The following is a 16,370-nucleotide window of genomic DNA, read 5'->3' on the forward strand; positions in this document are numbered from 1 at the left end:
TATGCAATATATGACCAAGTCATTGTATTCATAACTCTTGCACTTTTATCTTGAGGTTTTTTATTCACTCAGATAACTGTAATTTTACCGGTCTAGGTGGCCGTATGGTTAGGAGCACGGAGCTGTGAGCTTGCATCCGGGAGATAGTGGGTTTGAACACCTCTGTCGGCAGCCCTGGGGATGGTTTTCCGTGCCACTGGGCAAATGCTCGGCCTGTACCTTACTGAAGACCATGGCCGCTTCCTTCCCATTCCTAGGCCTTTCCTATCCATCGTCACCATAACACCTATCTGTGTCTGCAATGTAAAGCAAAAAAAAAAAAAAACCTAACATCTTGAATTATTGTTTAATTAATGAAGAACGATATGATGGTACATTTTGGATGAATATGTTACTCCTGCCTGTTTTGATTTCTTACTGTTTCAGATTGGTTTTCTTAGTTCTGCCACTCAGGAAAGCTGTTCCAAGACTGCTCGGGTACTGCTATCTAACATCACTTCAAAACACCCTACCTTACTGTCTGACATTCTTGCCAAACTTGTGGATAACTTCACTCAAGCAGGAAAGGTAAGGCAACAGTAATTCAATCCTATCATACAGTTATGATAATTAATGTATTATAAGAAAATAGGTGATAGATCAATGCTAGATGCAACACAACTTGTGGATTATGTGCCCAAAAGTCACCAGACATCCCCCTGCAGCAACAGAACTTTGCACTGAGACTTCAAGATATCTGACCATTGTCATATAAGTGAACTGCAGTTAATTGTATGATATAAGTGAAGGTCTTACCTACTCAAAATACGATTGCACTTGGATGAAGTCATGTTAATGTTAGTTTATCGCAGTGCATGGAGGACAGCAGGGCAAGCAGCAGGAACGTCAGGAGACCAAGTACAGTCATTACATGAGTCTTGCATCACCGACAAGACAAGATGGATTTTAAAGAATTTGTGCTACGAAAGCAAAAACAAAAGGACATGGTTAATTCCCTTGGCTTGGGGTCTGGGTGTTTGTGTTGTCTCCAGCATTCCTGCAACTTACACACCACAAATAACACTATCCTCCACCACAATACCTTGCAGTTTCTCATACATGGCAGACTTCACCCACCCTCATTGGAGAGTCTGTCTTACAAGGGCTACACCAGGTTTTAATAGCCCAGTGTTCTCCCGAGGACCTTTCTTATGGGCGCACCACCCAGCTGTTTCCGCTGACCGCCCGGCTATCATAACCTAGATATCTGCTAGTTACATAATATTTCAAATTGCTTTATGGCGCACTGACTCAGATAGGTCATATGGCGACGATGAAATAGGTGTGAAAATGGGAAACCGCGGAAACCATCTTCAGTGCTGCTGACAGTGTGGTTCGAACCCACTATTTCCCAAATGCAAGCTCACAGCTGCGAGCTCCTAACACACTCGGATTACGTAATATTAATACACATTTCAGTCATTGAAAACCTACAACCTGTTTTCCAGTCAGTGACCGGGTCAGAGATGGAATGAATGAGGCCCCATCTTGCGGCGAGGATAGGAATTGTGCCGGCTGCTGAAGCCTGTCGCACTCCTCAGGGGCAATGATTAATGACTGACAGATGAAATGATAGTGAAGAGTATTGCTGGAATGCAAGATGACAGGGATATCCGGAGCACCTGGAAAAAAGCCTGTCCCGCCTCCGTTTTGTCCAGCACAAATCTTACATGGAGTGACCGGGATTTGAACCACGGAACCCAGCGGTGAGAGGCTGGTTCGCTGTCCCCTGAGCTACGGAGGCTACACATATTTCAGTCATTATGTGTTCCAAATTAAAATGTAAACACTGTAAAACTGTTTATTTAAATGAAAAAAGATCATTATTGTCACCATAATTGCGTGAGTTACATCAGAGTTCAGCTTATCACATAGTGTCGTGCGCAAGCGGTGTCTGGATTAGCGTGGAATCACATGCGAGCACTCGATTCCGCGGGACGTAACAGACCCGTCTGGCTCTCCACAGCAACCGACTGATTATGAACGAGCAGTAGAACACTAGAAGTTCAAACTACTCTGTTACGCCTTCTTCATGATAAAACTAAAAAAGTTGAATTTTGCAGTTAATGTTTACCTGTCTAATATTATTGTTAATGACCTGAGGGGAATACGTTGAAATTTTATCATATTTATTTTTTACGTAGTATTCCCCGCCCGGCTACTCATTCCTGCTACCCGGGAAACGAAAATTTATGGGGAGAACACTGTAGCCACAGAGATCACTAGGAAGCCACTGATCACATGGACCAGTGCCTGACATTGTTCGAAGTGGTATTAACACTTAATTGTACATAGTATACTTTGTCCTCATGAGCAACCTCCGTATGGGGGAAGTGTTTATTCTCAATGAATAAATGTATATATTGGACTATGGAGCAGTGGAAGAAGGTGTTACTGAGTGATGTGTTACAATGCTTGCTTTGGCATACAGACGGACATGCGTAGATAATATGGTGGATGCCTGGCGAATGGCGTTTACCAGTCATCATCTAGATTCCGGTCTGGTTTCATCAACAGTTGTTAAAAAATATACCAACAAGTTGTTAGTTAACCCCATATTAGGATTCTTGTGTTTCTTCAAACTTTTCCTGAGAAATGTTAGCTAACATATTGTTAACTCTTGCATGTGTTACGAACCATGCAAATCTAGAAGGCAGTGGCAAAGCCAAGCGGTTTTTGAGCGCGATCCAATGTTATTTTGTTTGACTTTGAATACAGTTTTAACACATAGTGTGTGAAAACAGGTTGTCTGAACATTTGAATCACAATCCCCAGTTAAGAACTGGAGACAGTCTTTTACAGATCTCTATCATCCTTCTCACACTGTTCAGAATCCCTTTGTAACTTTGCCCACTACAAACCGTGCTCGGGAATGGGAGTTATGAAATATTATACTGTCGTTTACAGAACTTGGCCAGAACTACTCCCTGATTTGAAGGTTAGGATCATTAATTATTTGTATGTTGATAGAAAACTATATCCCTTCTGATTGCAGCATATTTCAGCTCTGTTGCCTCCAGGTGATTGGATTCTTGCAAGTATACTAACTATTGCACCTAAATTTCGAACAAAGTGGGATATTTTGTAGAACTTGTGGATAATTGTTGAAGGAAATACTAAGTAATCTTCTCATGGATGCTATATCTGCAGAAACACTGCTAACAATTCTGCCAACTGAAGCTTTTGAAATTAAGGCATTATCTCCAAATATTACATGAAAAAACCATCGGTCGTATATTTAAGAGGTATTTGATCACAAATGCGCTTTACATTACAGAAGACGACACTCTGTACGAAGACTGTGACAAAGAAATAAGTGACGATGAGTAGAGCCCTGCGCCGATATATAAAATATTATCTGCATCTGCACTTCCTTCATCCGCACCCGCATCCGTATCCGCGAATGGTTATCCGCGGATATTGGAAATATTTAACTACAGTATATTATGCCTAAGGTATTGAAACGGGTAGATCTGTTAACATAATACAATAGGCCAGATACCTGGCACCATTAAAAATTGTTAGGTATGGGAATCCACCTATTCAATACAAGAAATAGTGATAAATATAAAGATATCACATATTCATTTTATTTGGGACTGGTTTCGGCAATAGGGTATGCCATCATCACCCTAGGAAGTAAGACCAGGACATTGGACATAGAGTACATTACATTGAACTAAGAAACCCAATTTCATGTATACCATTATGATACAAAGTAGTTTACGACCCATATTGTTCTTACAATGTGAAAAAAGCTCATTCCACTTTTGTAATTTTAACTGTACAAATATTTTGGTGTACACCTTTCTATATTCAATTTTAAATACAAAAACCCTTGTACATATGTAAAGTAATTCAGTTCAAGCACGTACATTTAAAAAGTTTTGTTATTAATTTCAAGAAATGTAATGTACTCTATGTCCAATGTCTTTGTCTTACTTTCTAGGCTGATGATGGCATACCCTATTGCTGAAACCGGTCCCAAATAAAATGAACATGTGATAACTTTATAATTATCACTATTTTTTGTATTGAATAGGTGGATTCCCGTACCTAACAATTTTGAATGTAAATCTCGATTCAATACGGTATCTAAAAATTGAAATTTTTGACACTAGACAATCCCTACAGTCACTGGTTTATGAGGGATTTTCTCTTGCGACAACTACCAACATATTGACCTTTGTTCCTTCCATTAATTGCGGGCAGGAGTCAGGTAAACTTAAGTCAGATTTACTGCTCTGTGGTCTCAAGGCTCTTTATATATCACCATTCCCCCATACCAGGTCAAGGGTCGCCTAACCACAAGCAAAAATAAGAGTATACCTGAGTGAAAATCAGTTAACTTTATTATTTATAAATTATTAGCAAACTTATCCCCACTGCCATACAGTTTGCATCCGCCAAGACACTAACAGCATCCGTGCAGGGCTCTAACGATGAGCCTGAATTGTCTGATGGCGATGTCTCGCTAAACAATTAAATGGCAGTAAATTTATTCCTTATGATTTTTTGTGCTACATTAATTTTTAAAATTTCTCATTTGATTTCCTGGGGGTTGGCTTGCAATCGAGTGGCAGCTTGTAATCTAATAAATACGATAGCGAAGTATTGAGAGTAGTAGATATAAAATAGTGTATCGGAGCTGGAGCCCAAATGCTGTAATGTCATATTGAGTAGACAGACAAGAAGAAGAGGAGGAGGAGGAAGTTTTTTTTTTTTTTTTTTTCCCTTGTGGGCCTGTTTTCATTGATAAACTCTGCCATGTTCCCAGACATTTCAGACAGTAACATACTTCTCTTATTGTGGCAACAGTTCATTATATATATATATATATATCATGTGATGGCCTAGCAGGTATCAATTTTTGTAAAAGAGACCAAATCTCTCATAGTGTAATGACACTGCCTGTGGCTCCAAGTAGCCTACGCGTTGACCTCCACTATATGCACTTACCATGTGTCTTGGTAGGCATGCTAGTTACCAACTGATGAGCCCAAATCGGCGCACTGGAGTGAAACATTGGCAACCAAGAATGAGTTAGCTGGAAAATTTATAATTTCAATAACGGACCATTTATATTGGGAGCCTCCGTGGCTCAGGCGGCAGTGCGCCGGCCTCTCACCGCTGGATACCGTGGTTCAAATCCCGGTTACTTTGTGCTGGACAAAGCGGAGGCAGGACAGGATTTTCTCCGGGTACTCCGGTTTTACCTGTCATCTTTCATTCCAGCAACACTCTCCATTCACATTTCATTTCATCTATCAGTCATTTATCATTGCCCCAGAGGAGTGCGACAGGCTTCGGCAGCCGGCACATTTCCTATCCTCACCGCTAGATGGGGGCTTCATTCATTCCATCCCTGACCCGTTCAAATGACTGGAAACAGGCTGTGGCTTTTCATTTTTCACCATTTATATTGGAATCACATTAAGGTTGTAAACAAGATGATAATTATACTGGTTTCATTTAAGACTTTATCAGGTTCCTTGCGAGCAGTAAATATTTCATTGTTTTCATGGATGTTTAATTCTAGCTTTATAGATTAATTTCATGTCTTACCAATGCGCTGGAAGTTATAATTGTTATTAGTCATGCTGGATATTTATTTTACTGTTTTGTTTTAAAATGTTTGTGGTAGCATTGAATCATTGTCAGTCCAGTCCTTCCTATATACTGTGCCATTTCACTGTCCGAAATTGATAGTTTATTGGAACTAAAATGGACGCAATTGCCAAGATAAGTTAAATACGGTGCATAAACTCAGTCATCTATATCAATGAAATACAACATATGGCGTGATCGAGGCAGAAAAGATAAAGGCGGCAGTGACTAAGACAAGTAAGAGTTCAGAATTGTTAGAACACTACTATTGAAAGATTGAAAATTGAAAGAGCAAAACTTGAGCGACAGTCAAGAAGAGCTATTTATCGCGTAAAGCATTTCAAGACTTGGAGAGAAATTCAATTAATTTAAGGAGAAAGATTGGCGGAATCTATATATTTATTGAAGAATGTAGAATTATGAAAACCATAAATAAAGCTGCGAGATAAGAAGAAAATTCAAAAGGCATGCATTGAATCGTCAAGATTTGGGCTGATGACCTTCGATGTTAGGCCCCTTTAAACAACAAGCATCAACATCATCAGAATCATCAAGACCGCAAGGGATAACCGTTGACAAGGTTACAAGGAAAGAAATATTAAGGATATGGGAAATAGTTAAATTAACCCATAAAATAGCAACTTTAATAGAGATATCTAAAACGAGGGTAGACATTTTGGTATAGTCTACAAACTCTTTTAAGACTGAAGTTAAAACGGCAGACTTTACATTGAATTTAGCATGTTAGAAGGCTATGGAATCCCTATCATGACTCAAATGACTTCATATACGTTTATGTCTTGTTATATTTGCGCAAGACATGGCTCTCAAGATGTTCTAAGAAGACGATGGCGAGATGTCCGGAGGAGACTGACTTGAGGTGATGGCAAAGGAACCTTACCTATCCCAGAGCATCCTAATGACCAGCGAGAGGATGTACGCCGTGCCCAAAACAGATGTTCTGGAGCATCTAATTCAATCCCGGTGGAGCTGACGGAAAAAGATAAGTCTTCTTTTAAGATAAATCTTACAGATTTTAATATAATCTTTAATTTGTTGATGAATAAATGGTTAGATGTTATGATCTTCAAATTAGCTCAGATATGTTAGATCCTCGCGAATTAATGATATACGTGTGTCAAAATGCAGGGATAGTAGGTAGTCATCTGAATAACATAAACAATCCTTGGCTAGGATATGTGTGAAGTGAACAACATGTATGTGCTATTGCAGTGACATTTAAGCAAAATGAATTATGAGATCTATATCGATAAAGTAGTTAAGGTTATAAGTGAGTAAGGGTTAATATATTATAGTGTGGAGATTATACAGTGCCGTATAAAATCAGAATTGAAGTATATAAGGATACGTATTTGATTCTGGACTTCTTCACACACAGGGCTCTCTAACACGTCTAACTTAACAGACTTTCAGAAACACAGTGCTAATCTACTCTTCGGGAACTTGCTCCTTAGTACATTTCCGTATTTGATTGGTGACTTCTTCATAATTTTTGGATCTATCAATGGGCAGTGCTATTCCCTAAAATTATACAGTGTCTCATAAACTGCAATTGAACTGTTCAAGAATTTGCTCAGTACTATATTTGGATACGTATTTGATTATGGACTTCTTGCCGTACAGTGCTCTCTAACACTTTTGTCTTACTAACGTTCATAATTGACGCACAGTATCCTTAAAATTGTACAGTGCCTTATAAAATGCAGCTGATAAATACGTGTGTTATAGTGCTTCATAAACTGCATCTTACAGTATCTAAACTTCATATTACCGGGCGAGTTGGCCGTGCGCGTAGAGGCGCGCGGCTGTGAGCTTGCATCTGGGAGATAGTAGGTTCGAATCCCACTATCGGCAGCCCTGAAGATGGTTTTCCGTGGTTTCCCATTTTCACACCGGGCAAATGCTGGGGCTGTACATTAATTAAGGCCACGGCCGCTTCCTTCCAACTCCTTGTCCTTTCCTATCCCATCGTCGCCATAAGACCTATCTGTGTCGGTGCGACGTAAAGCCCCTAGCAAAAAAAAACACCCTTCATATTTTTACCTGTGCATCTTTCAACACACAGTACTCCCTAAAGATTTTAGTGCTTCACTATCAGCAATGTACAGAATTCTTTATACTTCACAGTTTATTTATCTGTGCATTGTTTTACACCTATTTGTGATCAGCTGATGATGACCAAAAATACTGGTTGAAACCGGTACCAATTTTAATTAAATAGGAATGTAAACGTACATTTCTTATTTCAATAGTATTGAAAGAACCATTTTATACTTTCTTTTAACTTATTAAGAAATGGATTAATCAGGTGAATAAATGATGAATAGAGAATTCTGTGCGTCAAGTTAAGGTATAGATGAGGATTATTTGCAAGAGAAAGAAGAAATATGATATTGAGATATGAAGAAAGTGATATAGGAATATTGAATGAATATGAGGAAGAATAAATAAGTGTGATATGTATTGTTACATCGATAATGAAGGGAATAATCAGTTGTGAAGATAAAAATAAGAATATTGAAGCAATCCAGGGTCAGTAATATACTTGATACGTAATCATTGACAGGTATTCCATTTATCCAACATGTGTAGAAATGTATGATGAAGTTCATAAGGAGTTAAGGCACTAGTAAATCATTGAAACAATTAATTGTAGGGAAAGTTGAGTAGGATATTAATTAGAAATTAACCCATATCTCTACCGTAATGTTGATTATTTGCTGAAGAAGTACATGGCACTTACTTAATCCTATGCACAAGTATTATGAGTTTTTCATATATAATTCCAGAAGGTGAAATAATTGATAGATAGGTAGGTAGGGGTTGTTCTGCCCGAAGGCAGGTCCGAACCTCCGCAGAGGTGTTCCTGAGCCGGAGTTTACGTGCGGTAGGGTGGCCAGTTCCTTTCCGCTCCTCCATTCTCTTACCCCCCACCAACAGCGCGTGGCAATCCATCCAACTCCTGACCACGCCCAATGTTGCTTAACTTCGGAGATCTCACGGGATCCGGTGTTTCAACACGACTACGGCCGTTAGCATAATTGATAGATTTTTCATGAATGATACTCTATACCTATTTTAATAAATAACATTAGGTGAGGTATTGGAATTCAATTAATCATCTGACTATAGATATCATCAGACACATTTATGTAATTAAACTAATTTGTAAGATTTATAAGATATTCATTTGCGCTGATAAGTGATATTAGATATTAATACAGAAATTAGCGCATAATATGGTTGACTTAGTATTTATCTTTTTCCTGATGCATCCATAAAGCAGAATCCCAGAATGATAAAAATATTACCCTCATCCTAAATAAATAAATAAATAAATAAATAAATAATTACAAGAGAAATAATCAATGCTGTAATGTAATATTTCCCAACAAGATTGGTAAATATTTCGAGAAACTTTAACTGAAGTTTAGAGATATTTTCTTTCATACATATAATTAATGATGCAAAGATAACGGTGTAATTTCATTTCAATGATTTGAGTTGTACAGAATCATTTTAATTTTCCTGTTGTACCTAATTATGATTGCAATTTAATCAAAGATCTTTGATAGTACAGTGAAAGTTAATTAATGGATTTTCAAAGATGATAATTCTTTTTAACTATATTTCCTTCTTTTCCTTAATTTTCTCAGAATTTGAATAATTAGATGAGATAAAGATATTTGGTATTTATTTTTATACTCTAGCATAAGCATTATATTCGTATATTCAGTTTAAATTTAAGGTATGTGCAGAATTATTTTTTAACATAATTAATAGTTGGTACGATGGAGACGTCCTTTGGTGTTGGCAATAAATGACTTATTCGTATGTCAGAAAGGTCATCACAACTTCTACGAATCCACGAAAGGAAGAGAAACTTTGATAGGCAATTGAACCTGAGCAAGCTAGTCTGGATTTCTTTACGACCCGCCCTGGACGCAGGACCGGCGCAATACAGTAGAAGTCTGTTATAGGGAGAATTCATAATGGCAAAAAATTTACTCGTTTTAACGGATTGTCGTTATATCCGATTTTTCATACAAGTCGAGAAAAACACCATACACATCAAAATCGGTACGAAACGGCAATCAGTTTTTTCAAAACTTGCATTTTCGTGGATGGTATCCACGCTATGGCTTGCTTGTTTTTTTTTTTTAATCCGGTACCATGTGGAAGTTTATGTTTAATTTCATTCTGAACAAAATTATATTATCACTCCAGAGGCCTCTGTGGCAAATGTTCCAGGTATCTTTTTAAAACAGCATCACCTAACCTAACCGTATATATTAATTAAGAGATAAGAATTTCATATTGTTCTGTATTGAATTGAGTTCAATATTAAGTTAAAAGAAGGTATATAATGGTCCCACGTTTCAATACTATTAAAATAAGAAATGTAGGTTTACATTCCTATTTAATTAAAATTGGTACCGGTTTCGACCAGTATTCATGGTCAAGAACTTGCTCCGTACTTCAGGTACATATTTGATCTACGACTTTTATATAATTTTTGGATCTATCAACATGCAGTGCTAATTTCTAAAACTATACAGTGCCTCATAAACTTCAATTGAACTCCTCAAGAACTTCCTCTGTACTACTTTTAAATACATATTTGACGAATTTGATCTATGACTTCTACATTATATTTGGATCTATTGATACGCAGTGCTAATCTCTAAAATTATACAGTGCCTCATAAACTGCAACTGAACTCTTCAAATACTTACTCCGTATTACATTTAAGTGCGTATTTGATTCTTCTTCACATACAGTGCTCTCTAACATATATGTCTTAATAACGTATTTGATCTACGACTTCTTCATAGACACGCATTACTGATACTTAAAATTATATACAGTGCCTCACAAACTACAACTAAAAATATGTACCGTATTTGACTTTAGACTTCTACATAACTTTGAAATCTCAACACACAGTGCTCCCTTATGTGCTGTTGTGCTTCATAAACTGCATCTGACAACCTCATCTAAACTTCACTTTTACCTCTGCATCTTATTTGTGTTTTTTTGGCTATATTTCACGCACAGTACTCCTTAAAGATTTTAGTGCTTCAATAGCAGAAACCAAACACAATTATTTAGACTTCGCAATTTATTTTTCTATGCATTGTTTTAAGCTCATTTGTAATTGGCTGATGACCATGAATACTGGTCGAAACCGGTACCAGTTTTAATTAAATAGGAATGTAAACTTACATTTCTTATTTTAATAGTATTGAAAGGTGGAACCATTATATACCTCCTTTTAACGTATTATTTAACTGTATGTATATCATGAAAACGTATTTCAAACACACGTAGAGAAATGATAACCTCCTTTACGTGGAAAGAGCCTTTCCAAAATTTAACTAGACGTGAGAAAATATAAACTATTCTCTGAATCAGTGATGTAGCCTACTCTGCCATATCTTGAGTTGTATCCCATTCTTACTTCTTAATTTCAGTATATAACCTTAAAAATTAAACGATTGTTTACTTCAGCCTTTGTTTCTAACGAGTTAGCAACTGCTATCGGCCACGTTATTTACGCATTTATTACAAAAATGTGTTATTCTCTTTCATTTTGAGTTTTCCTTTAGAAAAAATAAGTCGACGGGCATTACTAATCGATTCCAGAATCGCCTTCGAATGTCGAGGGGAGAACTTGCAAGTGTACATAGCGAGAAAACAGTGCCGTACCAAAGTTGACCGACCGCATTTTCTGGCAAATGTTTCAGTTTTCTTATTCAAACAGTGTCACTTAACCTAACTTAACGATACTATATGTATCATGAAAACATATTCCAAGCGCCAGTAGAGGAATGATAACATACCCTCTATAAATTTACATCGGAATAGCCTCTCTGAAATTTAACCAGACGTGAGAAAATATAAACTAACCTCTGAAATCAGTGATGTGCTCTGCCATATCTTGAGGTGTATCGCCTTCTTACTTAATTTCAGTGTAGAGTATTAAAATTAAGTGATCATTAACTTGGCCTTTATTTCTAACGAGTTAACAACGGCTATCGACCATGTTATTTACGTGTTTGTTACTAAAACATGTTCTCTTCTTTCATTTCTAATTTTCTTTATGGAACAGCGGATGACGGGTATTACTAATCAACTCCAATCGACTCCGACATCGCCTTCGAATTTTCGATGAGAGAGCTTGCAAGCATGCATAGCGAGAAAACTATACTGAAGGTCACATTTTGTGGCAAACGCTTCAGTTTCCTTATTCAAACAGCATCACCTAACCTAACTTAACGCCATATGTACCATGAAAATATATATCAAGCGCCAGTAGAAAAGTGATAACCTTCTCTCTATAAATTTAGATAGGAATAGCATTATTGAAATTTAAGCAGACGCGAGAAAACACACAGTTCAAAAGAATTAGGGGAACATGTTTTTGAACATATGCCATGCTCCACAAAACAATGTCTCACACCCAGGTATATTACCAACTAAACCTTTATTCTTTACTGTTGAGGTGTACAAAAGAACATTGATGGATTCACGTTCATTTTCAGAACACAAAACGGAAATGTCCAAATAGGGGCAAAAACAAAGTGATAATAGTCTTCCAGGGCTGATTTTTATCACAGTTGGAGAGCTTCAGTATGGTGAATGTCCTCCACGAGCATTTATCACAGCTTGGCACCTACGTGGCATGCTCCGTATAAGTCGACGGAGGTCACGTTGCGATATCAAGTCTCATTCTTCAATGAGAGCCTGTTCAAGGTCTTGGAGAGTCTGTGGTGGAACAGGACGCCTACAAACACTTCTTTGATATTTCAAAATTTCGTGATCCGTATTGAAGTGGAATTACAAAAATTGAAATGAATAGAGGTCCTCCTATTCAATACACAGAATTTATTAATGTGAATCAATCACATGTCGTTCACATGCGGTACTAGTTTCGGCACTAAACTTGTGCCATCATCAGCTAACGAGATCAGGCAAACACAATAACTAAAAACAACTCTAAAACACACTAAAACACCTGCATAGATGCATATTAAATAAAATATGGTACATATTGATATTGCACTTCAGTATAAAATCTTTTTAAAATGAAGATGGCTCCGTTGTTTTGTATATATGGTGGTTTGTCCAGCTTGTATATGTCTTTAGTTCTTTGATCGTGTTGAAATTACGCTGCAGAGTTTAAAGTCACATGAAGTTAACACTTTGTTTGATCTGTAGTTTGGTTCCGAAAATAAATGTGCATATGATGGACTTGGTTAGACCCAAAGAATTAATTCTCACTTCAATATGTGGTTTTTGGAACCTGTAGAAGAAATTAAAAGCCAATTTAGGCAAAGGGTAGGAAGGAAAGACTAAAAAGAAGAACGAAAGACTAAAAAAAAGAAAAATCTAGAAATGACAAGAAACGACTAGAAACGAACTTGCCTTGAGTAGCCTGTTTGATCGGTGGACGGAGCTGGACTGATGGATGGAATCATGAGGTTAAGAGCCAAGATGGGTGGAGAGGGGAGGTGTAGAGGCGGAGCAACTGTCAAAGAGCTAAGGTGGAGCGGAGGGATGTGGTAGTGGGGAGTAACTGATGAGGATATATATGATGTATGGTTTGAAATATCGAGTTGTTTTTCAGCGGTCTAATATTTTTTAACCATTTAATTAAGAGATCAAAAAATATTAGATTTCTCGGAAATTTCATTTAAATTATAGTTAGGGTTGAAATATTGATCCCAATGAATGAAGCAATTTTCGACAATATTCATAATTGGTCCTTTGTTTGCTATTTGAAGTATCTTGAAGTCATGTTCCATGTCAGTGAACTTACGATTAGCGCCGTGAATGTGTTGGCCTATAGCAGAAAACTTGTTAAATCTTACTGCGTTGACGTGCTCTGAATATCTGGTAGTGAAGCTGCATTCTGTTTGTCCTACGTAAGAGGCGCTGCAGTCATTACACTTGAATCTATAGATTCCGAATTTAGAAAATCTGTTGGAGGTATTGACAGATCCTGTTATTAGTTCTGAAGAACATTTTTACGTTATGTTTTCGAAAGAGATTGGTAATTTGATGGACATCGTCATTGAATGTAAAAGTAGATGCCACAAACCTACTACAATGGCGTAGCAGGGGGAGAGGTGATACTCCCACGTGGCGCGTCCCAGGTGGCGGATAGGGGGGTCCTAACCGGCTTGCCGGCGGACTTGAGGGAAATAAAATACCTCTCGCGGATCAAACACACACCCCCTGTGGGTGGGGGAGGCAGACGAATAATACACCCACGGTATCCCCTGCCTGTCGTGAGAGGCGACTAAAAGGGGCGACCAAGGGATGATTGGATTAGAACCATGAAACTACTTTTGATTAGTACCATCACGCGCGGAACACCATCGGTCGCTTTTACTTGCGAGTAGTACCACTCTGTAAGGTACTCCATATTTTTGTGATTCGTAGCACTCGAGGGGGGGTTCAGTGTGGGTTTCCAGTACCCGTGAGTCGTGCCCGTGTGTGCAACACCACAGGGCTGGGCGTTGCCTGTGAGTTGTACCCGTGTGAGCGACACCACGCGTCTGGGCGTAGCCTGTGAGTTGTACCACTATACGAGCGACACTGTGGGTCTGCGTTGCCAGTGATTAGTACCCACTATGTGAGGAACACCACGGGAATGCCGGCGCCTGTGATTAGTACACCTAGGTGAGGAACCTCAATGGTTTGCGTTGGCTATGTGTGGCGCCATTTTGTGAGAAACACCATAGGTCTGCGTTACCTTTACGATGTACAATACTTGTGAGTACTACCTTAATGTTTGGAACACCGTGAGTTTACGCTACCTTTGATTAGAACCGCAGCTTGAGAAATACCATGGTTCTACTTTACTCGCGACATATACCATTCTGAGGGGCCTTAGACATGGATTTTGAACCCCATTAGACATCAAGCATCCTCGATTCAGGATTGTGCTTCATGAATGGGCCCTTGGTCATTAATGAATTATCTAATGATCTTTTTTGAATTGTATCCACTCCTTTTTTGTTTGCTCGTTTTTGTTGTTTTTGTTTTGTTTTTGGTTCATGTCCATCCATTCCTTCTTCATGACCATGTTTTTTATTTTTGTCAGTGCATGATTTTGATTTTTTTGTTATTTCATTTCGTACCATTAGGGGCCGATGACCTCGATGTTAGGCCCCTTAAAACAACAAGCATCATCATTACTCGCGACATGTACCATTCTGTGGGGCCTTAGATGTGGATTTTGCACCCCCTTTAGAGACCAAGCATCATTGTGCTTTACAAGTGGTTCCTTGGTCGGTAATAATGTTATTTTCGATCTGTATTGAGTCCGATCCACTGGTTTTTGTTTGTTTTGTGTTTTGTTGAGTTCCTGTCCATCCATTCATTCTTCATGCCATATTTTATTTTTATTTTGGTCAGTGGATGCCTTTGCAATTTTTTTCTTTCATTTCGTACCATTAGGGGCCGATGACCTCGATGTTAGGCCCCTTTAAACAACAAGCATCATCATCATCATAAAAGTAGATGAAATGGTAGTTTTAGGTTTTTCTTTTGTGAGAGTAGTCTTAGGCCGGTGTCTGAATTGATTGATTATCTGTTCTATAAATGATCTGTTGTAACCGTTAAATTTGGCGATTGCCCTTATAGTGTTGAGTTAGTTATCGAGGTCTTTCTTAGTCATAGGTATCTTGAATGCATGATGAACTGTGCTATTGTACGCTGCACATTTGTGTGTTTGGGGGTGTATGGAATCTTGGCGAAGAGTATTGGCAGTTTGTTTCGGTTTTCTGAAGATTCTATATGAAAGAGCAAAAGGGTTTCTGAGTATAGTTAAATCCAGAAAATTAATTACTTCATAATTTTTGGACTCAAGCGTAAATTTGATGTGGGGGTCGATGTTATTTAGTTCTTGCAGGGTAGAGGTTGCATTCTTGATTTCTTCATTCATTATAGCAAATAATAACAATAATCAATAAAGATCCTACACAGAAAATACAGCGACAATTAAAGCAAACATTAAAGTATATCCTTTCTTTTTACGGATCAAGAAATATCTAAACTGTTAAATATGAACCCAGGCTTACCCACAGTTTAAGCCCTCCCTAAAATACATAAAGTTAACATTCCTATCCGGCCCATTATTAACTACAAACCCAGCCCTCTATATAAAGTTTCTCAATTTATTCAGTGTTTTTTAACTAAGAACTATCAGTTTCTCTCTAAAAAATTCCATCAAAAACACCACCAAACTAATTGAAAAAATAAAGTCATTTAATGTGCAACCCAACCATACCCTTCATTCTTTCGACATAGTAAATATGTATCCAAGCATACCCATAACCAAACTCTCCTCCATTACTGAAAATAACTTGAACAGAGTTCTCTCAGAAAATTAGAAATACAAGATTTTATTTCTCTTCTGAAACTGGTCATCAACAATAATTTCTTTAAGTTTGATGAAACCATCTATCAACAAAATGGACTGGCCATGGGATCAACTGCATCGGGAATTCTAGCACACATTTACTTAGACTTTATGGAATATACAAAAATAAATAACAACACTTTTCCAAACATCCTCATTTGGGCCAGGTATGTTGACGACACATTTGTGATCTATAGATTCAAGTGTAATGACTGCTGCGCCTCTTATGTTGGAAAAATAGGACGCAGCTTCACTACCAGATATTCAGAGC

At 37.8% G+C, this 16,370-nt stretch overlaps 1 protein-coding gene across 1 annotated transcript in view; it reads left to right on the plus strand.

Moving 5' to 3' along the window:
• Epg5 (ectopic P-granules autophagy protein 5) overlaps window positions 1-16,370 on the plus strand; it is a 540,178-nt gene that overhangs the window by 63,804 nt on the left and 460,004 nt on the right. The window contains exon 7 of the mRNA XM_067143866.2: window positions 427-567. Within this exon, the coding sequence (XP_066999967.2) occupies window positions 427-567 (141 nt within the window). The remainder of the gene's footprint in view (window positions 1-426; window positions 568-16,370) is intronic.

The sequence above is a fragment of the Anabrus simplex genome, chromosome 3 (assembly GCF_040414725.1).
Source record: "Anabrus simplex isolate iqAnaSimp1 chromosome 3, ASM4041472v1, whole genome shotgun sequence".
Classification (NCBI taxonomy): Eukaryota; Metazoa; Arthropoda; class Insecta; order Orthoptera; family Tettigoniidae; genus Anabrus; species Anabrus simplex.